The 12,653-nt window shown below is 45.6% G+C and overlaps 1 protein-coding gene across 2 annotated transcripts in view; it reads left to right on the top strand.

Moving 5' to 3' along the window:
* LOC115098937 (nuclear body protein SP140-like protein) overlaps positions 1-12,653 on the top strand; it is a 129,801-nt gene that overhangs the window by 48,599 nt on the left and 68,549 nt on the right. For both annotated transcript variants that reach the window (XM_029616067.1, XM_029616066.1), the window contains exons 6-8: positions 9,156-9,224; positions 9,588-9,704; positions 11,234-11,367. In XM_029616067.1, coding sequence (XP_029471927.1) covers positions 9,156-9,224; positions 9,588-9,704; positions 11,234-11,367 — 320 coding nt within the window. The remainder of the gene's footprint in view (positions 1-9,155; positions 9,225-9,587; positions 9,705-11,233; positions 11,368-12,653) is intronic.

The following is a 12,653-nucleotide window of genomic DNA, read 5'->3' as shown; positions in this document are numbered from 1 at the left end:
GGGAGAGGTAGAGGAGGAGGGTACTGGTCGGTGAAATGTGGTCCCAGGGTTACTGGGTTTGCGACCGGGCCTCCTTTCCTGGAAACGGCGTTGGATTCGACGGTCCACCCATCCAGCTAGATCGATCAGGCTGCTCAGATAATCTAGGAGGTCCCTCGCTGCCAGCTCATCTTGGAGTCTTGAGGAGAGACCCTCCAGGAATATGCCATGGAGGCTGTCATTCCCCCAGTTTAGCTCGGCTGCCAGTGTACGGAATTCCACCACATACTCGGCAAGGGGTCGGTTGCCCTGGCATAGCTGAAGTAACTCGGAGGCAGCAGTGGGCCTGCAAGAAGGCTCATCGAAGATATGTCGAAAGGCAGAGACAAACTGTTCCAGATTCCCTAGAAGGGGATCTTTATGCTCCCATAGCAGAGAAGCCCAGGCCAGAGGCTTCCCGTCCAACAAGAAATGATATAACTGGTCTTAATCTGGTCCGTTGAAAACTGGGAAGGCAGGAGATTGAATCGGATGAAACACTGATTGAGGAAACCGCGGCAGTACTTCGCTTCCCCTGAGTACCGTGAAGGTGCTGGGAGCTGGGTGGGCATTGTTGGTCTGGAACTGACTGCGGCAACTGACCTGGGAGGTACCAGTTCAGGTGTATGATCATTCCAATTGGCCAGTCTCTCTACGGTCTTCATCACAGCATCCAGGCAGATTTGCTGTTGCTGCAGACACTGGGTAATTCCAGGAATGGCTTTTAAGCCGGCCATGTCCACCGGGTCTATGGCCTTGCAACCTGTTGGATTCGTGGACCCTTGAGCCAGCTGGGACAGTGAAAACTCACCATGGGAAGGCCCACAGTGGAAGTCGAAGCCGGGAGGTGGCACGGAGCAGGAGACTGGAGGGATCTTCACCACTGGAAGCCCGAGGTCCCCCCAGGAGGAGCCTGTGAGGACCCGAGCCGCTTGGACTTACGTGCGGTCTCCTGTGGGCTGATGTCTGAAGAGGAGTCCCAGAGGATCGAGAAGTGAAGAGCTGAAACCAGGAGGCCAACTGGAACTTCACCACTGGAAGCCCGCTGTCCCCCCAAGAGGAGCTCGTGAGGACCCGAGCCACTTGGACTTAGGAGAGGCCTCCTGGAATCAAGCTGGAGTCAGAAGCCAGTAGTTGGAGGACGGGGTCGGAAGCCAGAAGTCAGAAGCCAGGGTCGGAAGCCAGTGGTCAGAAGAAGCAACTAGAAGCTCTCAAAGAGAGTGAACCTTGTTGCAAGGCCCCGCATAGACCCAGCTGCAGGGTTTAAATACCCCTGCAGCCTCTGACGTCATCTTGAGGGCCGTCCTGACTTTCCCGTGCTAGTCCCTTTAAGTGCTGAGCCCCTGTGCATGCGTGCGCCTAGGGGGCAGGGCCAGGCACCGAAGATTGACGGCATCTCCCTCGAGGAGGGAGCGCTGCGGCAGAGGCCGGGATGGGCCTTCCGGCAGGAGGGGATTGGCGGCGACCCGGGCCGGCCCCGAGGTAAGTGAAGGGACTGGGGCATGGCCCGGGACTGTAACAAGACCTCTATCATATCCCCCCTCAGTCGTCTCTTCTCCAAACTAAACAGCCCTAACTTCCTTAGCCTTTCCTCATAGGGCAGCCGTTCCATGCCCCTTATCATCTTGGTCGTCCTTCTCTGCACTTTCTTCAGTGCGACTATAGTCTTACAATGGAGCAATATTAGAGGCATTATGACATCCATCATTTTATTTGCCATGCCCTTCCTAATAATTCCTAACATTCTGTTTACTTTTTTGATTGCCACAGCACACTGAGCCGACAATTTCAATGTATTATCCACTATGATGCCTAAATCTCTTTCCTGAGTGGTAACTCCTAAGATAGAATCTAACATTGTTATTTTTCTCTATATGAATCACTTTGCACTTATCCACGTTAAATTTCATCTGCTATTTGGAAGCCCAATCTTCCAGTCTTACAAGGACCTCCTGCAATTTATCACAATTTGCTAAAGATTGAACTACTCTGCATATATTTATGTCATCCGCAAATTTGATCACCTTACTCATCATACCCCTTTCAAGATCATTTATAAATATATTAAAAAGCACTGGTCCAAGTACATATTCTGAGGCACTCCACTGATTACCCTTTTCCACTGTGAAAATTGACCATTTAATCCTACTCTCTGTTTCCTGTCTTTTAACCAGTTTGTAATCCACGAAAGGACATCGCTCCTATCCCTTGACTTTTTAGTTTTCTTAGAAGCCTCTAATGTGGGACTTTGTCGAACGCCTTCTGAAAATCCAAATACACCACATCTTCCGGTTCACCTTTGTCCACTTGTTTACTTACCCCTTCAAAAAAAAAAAATGTAGGAGATTTGTGAGGCAAGACTTCCCATGGGTAAATCCATGCTGGCTGTGTCCCATTAAACCATGTCAATCTAAATGTATTGTGATTTTATTCTTTATAACAGTTTCCAAGATTTTTCCCAATACTGAAATCAGGCTCACCAGTCTATAGTTTCCAAGATCAATCCTGGAGCCCTTTTTAAATATTGGAGTTACATTGGCCATCTTCCAATCTCCGGGTATAATGGATGCTTTTAATGATAGGTTACAAATTAATCGAAATAGCTCTGAAATTTCATTTTTTAGTTCTTTCAGATCCCTGGGGTGTATACCATCGAGTCCAGGTGATTTAGTACTCTTGTTTGTCAGTCTGGCCTACCTCATCTTCCAGGTTCACCGTGATTTGGTTCAGTTCATCTAAATCACCCTTGAAAACCATTTCCGGAATGGATATCTAGCCAACGTTCTTTTCAGTAAACACCGAAGGAAAGAAATCATTTAATCTTTCCGCAATGGTCTTATCTTCCCTAAATGCCTCTTTAACCCCTCGATCATTGTTGTGATATGCACCCTTGGGTCAAGGTGGGTTTGATGCTACCTACAGGGGGTGAACCCCACTGTATGTCCCCGCCGTTGGCAGGTGGCCCAGGGTAGTGCAGAGAACCTACTGGACCTTCACCACTACCAGCCCTCATTCCCCGCAGGTTGAGCCCTTGGGTGTCGGGGTCGGCTAGACTTAGGTGCGGGTCTTCGTGCAAAGGTTCCAGGTGGACATTGGACGAAGGCAGAGTCAGATGGGCCAGAGTCAGGGCAGGCAGTGAGCAGAGGAATCCAGGAGACTAGTCGAAGTCGGGGCAGAAATGAGCAGAGGAATCCAAGAGACGTACCAGGATCAAAGCCAGAAGAGCAGTCCAGGGAGCTGAAGTGGGAACTGGAGCAGGAGCTGGATTAGGAACTGGATCAGGAACTGAACCAGGAGCTGAAGCAGGAGCTGAAGCAGGAGCTGGAGCAATACACTATCCATGTGAAGCTGCCCTTATATAGGCCTTCCTGCTGATGTCATCAGATGGGGCTGTGGGTAAGTTTTCCAACGTGGCCCCTTTAAAGATTGGGGTGAGCTGCGCATGCACCTAAGGAACCCCATGGAGAAGGTGCACCATTGTCGGCGTCGGGTTGTTGCGGAGGAGGGCAGCTTCCTCAGACCCTGTCTGCAGGGTGAGGTAAACAGCCTTGGCAGGGGGTGAGTAGAGCTGGCTGCAAAATGTGGTGGCCAGGTGCTGCAACATTACCCCTCTCCTTTAAGCCCCCTTCCTGAAGGCCTGGGTTTCCTTGGATGCCGGGCATGGAATCTCTGGAGGAGCCTTTTATCCAGGATGTTGGCTGCAGGCTCCCAGGAGTTTTCCTCTGGGCCTTACCCCTCACAAGAAAGTAGGTACTCCCACCTCCTGTTCCGACGTCCAGCACTTCTTTCACACGGTAGAGTTGATCCTCGAAAGAGGAAACCCTTTGAGGAGTAGGGGTCTTATGGTTGGCCATGAGAGGACCAGTAGTTTGAGTAGTCACAAGTGAAACATGTTATGGATCCTGAAAGTCAGAGGAAGCCAGAGTTGGTATGATACTGGGCCAATTTGACGCAGAACAGGGAATGGGCCAATGTAACATGGGTCCAACCTCATGGATGGGACACTTAGACATATATTATGAGTGCTTAACCAGACCTTGTTGCCAGAGCGAATTGGGGGGCTGGACGTTGATGCTTATCCATAAAGCCCTTCGCTCTCCGGGTGGCTCTTTGGATCATCTCCTCAGTTCTCACCCACAGGTCCCAGAGTTCTTGAGCTGTTAATTGGGCTGTTAATTGGGCTGCTGGAGAGTGAACGGTAAGGGGTCACGGCAATGGTGGCAACAGTTGCCTTCCATATACCACACAGAAGGGGGAGGATCCAGTTCCCGCTTTCACATGAGACTTATGTGAGAATTCTGCCCATGGCAAAAGAGTGGCCCAATTGTCCTGCAGCTCGTTCACAAAGGCTCGAAGGAATGTTTTAAGTATTCGGTTTGTCCGCTCCACCTGCCCATTTGCCTGCAGATGGTAGGCCGAGGTGAAGTCCAACTTGATATTGAATTTGTGGCAGAGGCTGCGCCAGTACTTAGAGGTAAACTGTACACCACGATCTGAGGTAATATGATGTGCTGGTCCATGGAGATGAAAGAAGTGGGCAGTAAACAGCTTGGCCAACTCAGGAGTGGACGGAAGACTGGGCAGTGCGACAAAATGGGCCATCTTGTAGGAGTGGTCTATGATGACCCAAATAATCTGATTGCCACTAGAGAGACAGAGATCTATGGTAAAATCTGTAGCTAGTTGGGTCCAGGGTTCTTTGGGGGCTGGCAGTAGCTGTAAGAACCCCCTAGTTCACCCCACCATGAGCTTTTGACGAGTGCACATAGGGCAAGAGTCCACATAGGTCCACAAATCTTGGTCCATTTGGGGCCACCAGTAGTTTTGTTTGAGTAGGGAGAGTGTGTGGGCCTGGCCCAGATGGCCCGCCACTCGAGAGTCATGGGACCACTCTAGCACTCGCTGGCGAAGTCTGGTGGATACCACCATCTTGCCTGCGGGAACGGGGAGTGAGGCAGCCAGCAAGATTTGAGCGGGGCCGATCACATATCCAGGAGGATCCGGTTCCCCATCCTCTTCAAAGGCTCTTGAGAGGGCGTCAGCTCTGAGATACTTTGCCGCTGGTCGATATTTCACCACAAAATCAAACCGAATGAAGAATGGGACTCGCGTGCCTGGTGGGAGTTCAGCCGCTGGGCTTGTCAAAGATGCTGTAAATTCTTGTGGTCAGTGGGCTCCCTCCAACCACTGGTGCCATTGCTCAAAGGCCAGCTTGATGGCGAGGATTTCCTTGTCCCCTATGCCATAGTTTCTCTCCTCGGGGGAGAACTACCTGGAGAAGTATGAACAGGGAAGGAAAGTTCCTTTCCGGGACAGCTGGCCTAGGACAGCCCCGACTGCAATGGTGGAAGCATCGACCTACAGGACAAATGGGCGGGTTGGATCTGAATGGCGCAGACACTACCCCTGCAGGAAAGCTTGCTTCAGTTGGAGGAATGGGGTGACCATGTCAGGAGGCCAGTCTCTGGGGTTGGTGCCTTTCTTGGTCAGGGGTGAGACCAACTGGGAGAAGTTAGGGATAAAATGCTTATAAAAGATGGTGAAGCCCAGAAACCATTGTAATGCTCAGAGCCCGGAAGGCTGAGGCCAATCTCAGAATCAAGCTACCTTCTCTGGATTCATGAGAAACCCAGAACTGGAGATGATGCACCCGAGAGAGTGATTCCTTCTTGAAGACATACTTTTTGAGCTTTGCATAGAGCTTGTTGGTGCGTAGCCATTGGAGAACCTTCCGCACATCCTGTTGGTGGGACTGGAGGTCCCTGGAGAAAATCAGGACATCATCCAAGTGTACCACCATGGTGTGATAGAGGAGATCCTGAAAGATGTCATTCATTAAGTGTTGAAAAACAGCAGGTGCACTGCACAACCCAAAGGGAGTAACCAGGTACCGTAGTGGCCATCATGCCTATTAAACACGTACCAAGTTATAAGCTCCTCGAAGGTCGAATTTAGAAAAGATCCTTGCATCATGTAGATGATCTAAGAGCTCGGTAATAAGGGGTAGTGGATACCAATCCTTCTTTGTGATAGCATTGAGACCAGGTAGTCAATTGAGGGCCAAAGTGAGCCATCCTTTTCACGACAAAAAAGAACCCCGTGCCCGTGGGTGACGAGGAGGGTCAAATAAATCCCCTGTCCAGATTCTCCCGGAAGTACTGGGCCATGGCCATGTACTGGGAGGGATAGCGGAGGAGTCGCCCTGGGAAGGAGGTTAATAGCACAGTCGTAAGGGCAGTGTTGGGGTAGGATCTCCGCCATCTCCTTATCTTCAGCCAAATCTCTTGTGCCTTATCCACGTGTGTATATCAAGTTCAGCGATGTACATGTAAGGTAGAACACTGGCTCATTGTAATGTTCCATCACAGTATCCAGAGTCCCAACACAGACTGTGTTTCGATGTTGTTAAACATCTTCATCAGGGGAATATCTGACAGTGTAATTTATTAATATCCACATGAACTAACTGCCATCTTTCTGCAACAGTGTCTGACACCACTTCCATAAGCAAGTCTACTTAAAGAGAGCACAGAATTAAAAAACCAGCCAATGGCAGCATATTGTTACAATATTGATAACCAATCAGTCTTTTCATTCAGACTGTCTGGGACAATTGAGCCCAACATGAATATCCACCATGGTTCACAATAACTTAAAATATATCCTTTTCTGGATATCACCATATCAAAAAGCCCATATGGGTAGATAGACAAGTCTTTACGCGAAACCTATGGGTACAAACAATTTTTTTAAATGTTTGACAGCTTTCATTCAAGACATCTGAAGTTAGGATTTCCAATCTGTCAGTTTTTAAGATTACGGCAAATTTGTTCAGACTTGAATGATTTCAAGTCTGCTTCACAGGATTTAACAAGGCCATTTTTGGATTGGGGATATGTTCTGTCATGCATTAAAAATGCTTTTAAATGGACTTGGTTTGCTAATCGGTACAGGCAGTTATTACACTATTAGCAAGAAAAACAAGAATCTTGTACTCTGCAAGTATACAAAGCTTTCTCCATTATTAAGAAATACTGACACATACTGCCATTTCATGTGATGTTCCAAACTATAAATAGAAATGGAATAGTGCTAGAAATTCATGGATCCTTGTTTTAGTGTTATACCATTTCTATTTATAGTTATTCACCACTAGCGTATACCGCTCGTCATCTCCACCTTCTATTGGATGTTCCAAACTATGCCACAATTCATGTTCACTAAGTGTAAAAAGATTAAGGATATAGTGGTTCATGCCAGCTTGCTACCTTTGCAAGATCCTGGTTTGGAACTGACTGGTCATAAATCATGTAGGCAGTGCTCTTTATGTTTTCGGAGCCTTGAAGGTGCATCTGACTAATGGTAAAAAATGAGTTTATAGGAGTGAAACATCCTGTGATTCATCCTATTTGATATATGTCATCATGTGCCCCTGTAAACTAATTTGTGTTGAACAGACTAACAGGCCGATACAGTACAGTGCGCTCCGGTGGAGCGCACTGTTAACCCACGTTTGGACGTGCATTTTCGACGCGCTATCTTTACCCCTTATTCAGTAAGGGGTAATAGCGTGTCGAAAACGCGTGTCCAACCCCCCGAAACTAATAGCGCCCGCAACATGCAAATGCATGTTGATGGCTCTATTAGTTATTCTCGTGCGATTCAGTAAGTAAAATGTGCAGCCAAGCCGCACATTTTCTTTCAGAAATTAGCACCTACCCAAAGGTAGGCGTTAATTTCTGCCGGCACCGGGAAAGTGCACAGAAAAGCAGTAAAAACTGCTTTTCTGTACACCCTCTGACTTAATATCATGACAATATTAAATCGGAGGTCCCAAAAGTTAAAAATAATTAAAAATAATAAACTGGACGCTCAATTTTGACGGCGTCCGGTTTCCGAACCCGTGGCTGTCAGCGGGTTTGAGAACCAACGCCGGCAAAATTGAGCGTCGACTGTCAAACTTGCTGACAGCCGCCTCTTTTTACTGCGGGCCCTAATTTGAATATTTTTTTTTAGTGAATCGCGCGCACAGGAGAGTGGCGTGTGCGCGCGCTGGGAGAATGGGCGCTCACCCAATCTCCTGCGAATTTTCCTGTATCGGCCTGTTGGAGAGCTGTACTGAACCAGGCTTATTGAGCACCGGAGCTGTTTGAAGACAATGAAATTCCAAGCCCCGATTTTTTTCCATTGTGTTAACAATAAACATTCATTTTCAGAGTTACAGTGGGCTGTGATTGATCAAGTGTCTATGCCACCATGTGGTGGGATATGGTGTCTCTTTTAAACTGTCGTGAACAACAAAGGATATTCAAGTTGGGCTCAGTTGTCCCATTCGGTTTGAATGAAGAGACTGATTAGTCATCATTATTGTAACAATATGGTCGCATTGGCTGGTTTTTAATTCTGTGAACTCTATTCCTATCTTCACCTGTTGTGCTTTTCCCCTTCACTGTAATTCTTTCATCCCTGTGTGTGTTCTCTGTTCCTCCCACTTCCCCTGCACGGCCTCCACTCTCTCGCTGTCCTGCACTTATGCTCTCCCCTCCCTCCCTTCTTCTTGTGCTCTCTCTCTCTGTCCTTATCTGTTATTGTTATTGTTTTTCCTTTCTTCCTGCAGTTGCTGTCTCTGTTCTCTCCTTAGGCGCTCATTACCTTCCCCTCCTGTGCTCTTTTCCAGTAGGGAGTAGAGGTGGACATCCTGTACACATTCCTCCTGGGCAGCAGTAATAGGAGTTACTCTGCTGGAAGGGAAAAGCAGGACAATGTGGAATGCAAACAGCAGCAGTGGTTCTACAGCAGGAAGAGAAGAGGAGGATTTGCTGCACTCTCTCTCCTCCAGCTCCATGGAAGCACCGATTGCTCGGGGTAGAGGGGAGAGTGATTCCATGGCAGCATTTCCTCAGTGGGATGAGAAAGAGGAAGGGTAGGCCGAGCCCCCTCTTTGAGACAACAAGAGCAATTCTAGGGGAATGAGAGGAAGATATCACCTACGCCAGCAATGCAGATACAATTTTATCAAATACTGTCAGAGGTTCATTTGATTATTATCATTGTTCAGCCAATAATTTATCGTTCAAAATGTCACCATCTCCCATTTTCAATGAAAGAAAATCTGATGTTATATTTTCTTTGCTAAGGAATGAGACCTGATGATGGCCGGCAAGGAGATGGCTCACACCAGCCAGGGACTAGTCACATGCCTACAGGTAAAGGGTTTCCACCTTAAGCCCTCACTTGGAAGAGCTGTGAGCATATGAGCAGGGCTGTACAGTAGAGGTTGCGCACAAAGACATTACTTTATTCTGTGGCTGTTCAATCTCGTTCCTCAACAGAAAGTGCCTCTGAGGCGACGCTTTAATTCAAACACATGGCTGACGCTCACGCCCTGCATGCTCTCCTTCTTTCTTTCCATCCAATTTCTTTTTGGTACAGTCTTCTCACTTTCCATCCTGTCACATGGTAACTTAGTAAGACATATACAGTTTTGCTGGCTTTTGTCCTGGGGGAAGATGCTGGAGGAGGTTCACAGATTAAGATTTCTGACATTCATGGTAATTTTCATTGTACAGGAACAGGTAGCAGAGGAAGAAAAGAAACATCAATAGAAGTGAATTTCGATTTTAATGAACTTCCCGTGATTTGCAGCAGAAGACTGGGCACCTTGTACAAGGATAAATATAACACTGGTGAATTTCTTTAGATCCTGGACAGTGTATATGCAATGGATGAATGTGATGGATGTGATGACCTCAAAAGAGTTTAGGATTATTAGCTACATTAATAAGACAGAGCTGAAAGTTGTCCCCCTCTCGGCCCTCAATACACAAATGTGTCTCTTTCGCTATGGATTTTCTTTGTTGTGGTGTCAGCACTCTAATTCAGATATTTTCCCTCACATAAACAAGTCAGCCATTTGCAGACATTTCTGGATATATGCTGGGGATAAGAGAGAGGTAATGGAAGTCATATTTATTTCTTAAATGAGACATCAATGGATTGGAGAAGAAACGGTGGCCAGGACAATCAGAACCAGAATAATAGGGAACAGAGCACAGATAAGAAGGCCCTTATCTGTTTTCTTTATAGAGACTGAAATACCCTTACCCAGCCCTCTGCTGCCCAGACTATACCAGCTAAAGGCCCAATCTGATTCCTTTTATTGACATTAAATACAATAAAAAATAATCTAAATCATTTTAAAAGTTGAGACATCTCCATCAGTGGAGGTGTCCAGCCTTTACTATTTAGAAAAAAGTAGTCCCATAATCCTCAAGTGAAATCTGTCCTCATAAGTTACAACATATTTCTGATCCATAATCCATGAGAAGAAAATATATCTCATAACCCACAGGTAAAAACATGTCCCCAGTACTCAAAGAAGAAAGTAGCCCATGGTGGTAAATATGCCTATGGGTTAGAAAAGTAAAAATATCCCTGTTACCATGGGAGGATAGAATATGGTCCCTTTACATATCTGTGAAGGAGGGGAGAATAGTTTGTAATACTCCCCGATGAGATGTTCAAAAGTAGCAGTACAGCAACTTTCCTGGCCACAAGAGGGAGTCACAAGTACATGATCACGCAATGCACAAATTGTGAAGCAGGACTCAAAGTTTTAGTGAATTTTAGAATATACATTTTTTATTTGTAATTAGCTAAATTTTAAGTTAATAATGTATGTATGTTTTACTTTGGTTGATTGAATGTATTTTAGGATAAGATTGTAAACCGATGTGAAGGTTTGGTCCATACACCGGTATAGAAAAACATGTTAAATAAATAAATAAATGTTGATATTACAGGAGAGGAACATAAAGGTAAGTAAAGTATTACTGGTGACAAGAATGAAGAGGGCCTGATGGGAGAAAGAGGAGGAGTAGGCAAGGAGAAGGGTACATGGGAACATAGCCCTAAATTGTATAAATGCTTGAAAGTAGTTTTATAATTGAACACTGGAGTTAGGTTGACGTGTGAGTGTGGCAGGCATGGGGAGAAACTTAAGGGTTTTGTGCCAGAGCAGATGAAGGGAAGAGAAGGAGGAGAAACAAGACAAGAAAATAAAGTGGCCTGGTCCTGCCACATACAAAGTTCTGTATCACGGTGTGGATGTGGACTGTCTGTATGTGAAAAGGCGCATGCATGCAGGTGCAGGACTGACTCCTGAATCCTAATAAGATGAGTAAGAGAACATGAGCAATCTTTCTGTTTCTTGCAGGAGGGGCGTGTATAAAGTATAAGGAAAGCTGGTTCACTCTCAATGAGTTTGCAGATTCTGGAAAACGCAAAAGTAGCGAGAACTGGAAAAAGAGCATTAAAAGTGGTGGATATACTTTAGAAAGGTTAATACAGGTACTGTGCATAGCTACAGTAGGGTCATGCACTGGTGATAATTAGAAGTGATTTTCTGAGTCGATGATAATGACCATCCCTGTTGTTATCAGCTAGTGCTGCTCCCATTTTGTGGAGCTCTTTTGGCCACTATAGTCAGTAATGCTTGTCCGACTAATGTGAATGGATATCTTCTGAGGTTTCTAAACAAATTCTATTCTCTTTTTTTTTTTTAGGGGGGTGGGACTTTACTGGGTAAGTGCTAAGTAGAATTATTTGGGACATAATCAAAGGCTGGTGCCATCACTGCATTAAATATAGTTACAGCTTTCTGGATCCATAAATGCAAAATCTCACTTTAGTGACAGTTCTGTTCGAGTACCCCACCACCAGGGGCCCCAGATATTCCTTAGCTTTTCTTTTGAATCATTCTATGAAGGTTTGTTGCTTGCTGATGCACACTGTAATTTATTGCCTGTTTTGTACCTGGGGATTTCAGGACTTTTTAAAAAATTCTGCACTAGGAACGCTGCCACTGAGTTTTTGTTCTCTTGTTCGTCTGTGGCTGCGCATTTGAGGTGTGGGTGCACTTCTGTGCACTAATCGCCAGGTACGACTGTTTGTTGGGATTATATGTATCAGGGTTTCTTTTTCATATTGTTAACATTTCAGAGTATGGGTATTTGACATATCACGTGTGTTGTAATTCTGGCTTCATGTGCTCTTACATATGTTTATCTGGTACTTTGGATTCTGCATAATTCCCTTTCTGCGGCAATTTTATAACACCCTGCATACATTTTGGGGGCTGTTAAATATCTAAGTTATACCAATTTTCAATGAACTCATAGGCATAAGTTCACTTTGCAAATTATCTCATGAAAACTACCTGCACAAAGTTACATCTGCTGCTTTGTGCAAGCGAAAATTTTCAGGGCAATGTATGCATGTACTTTCCAAAATTGAAAATTATGCTCATATATTGGAGCTTCTCTTCTCGATGTGCTTAAGAATACCTGCAAATGAAAAATCCAAAAAATGTTAGACACTAAGAAAATTACAAATGGTTAAATGAGTCTAACGCAAATATGGAAGAAGATTGTGCGATGGCATCTGGGGGAACCTTATGTGAATGCTTTCAATAGGCTGATGATGCCTTGCGGGCTAATACAACTTCAACCCCACGGCTGTGGATGTTGAATATGTTATAATCATTGGTACCCCCAGAGCATATGATGCTTTTGTAGTTTATCAAGCTATCACTTGTGGCAGGTAATGCTCATTGTTATGACACCAAGATCAAAATA

Source organism: Rhinatrema bivittatum, chromosome 9 (genome assembly GCF_901001135.1).
Source record: "Rhinatrema bivittatum chromosome 9, aRhiBiv1.1, whole genome shotgun sequence".
NCBI classification, from domain to species: Eukaryota; Metazoa; Chordata; class Amphibia; order Gymnophiona; family Rhinatrematidae; genus Rhinatrema; species Rhinatrema bivittatum.
Note: the sequence above shows the minus strand (reverse complement) of the source record. Positions and strands in the feature narration are given on the sequence as shown.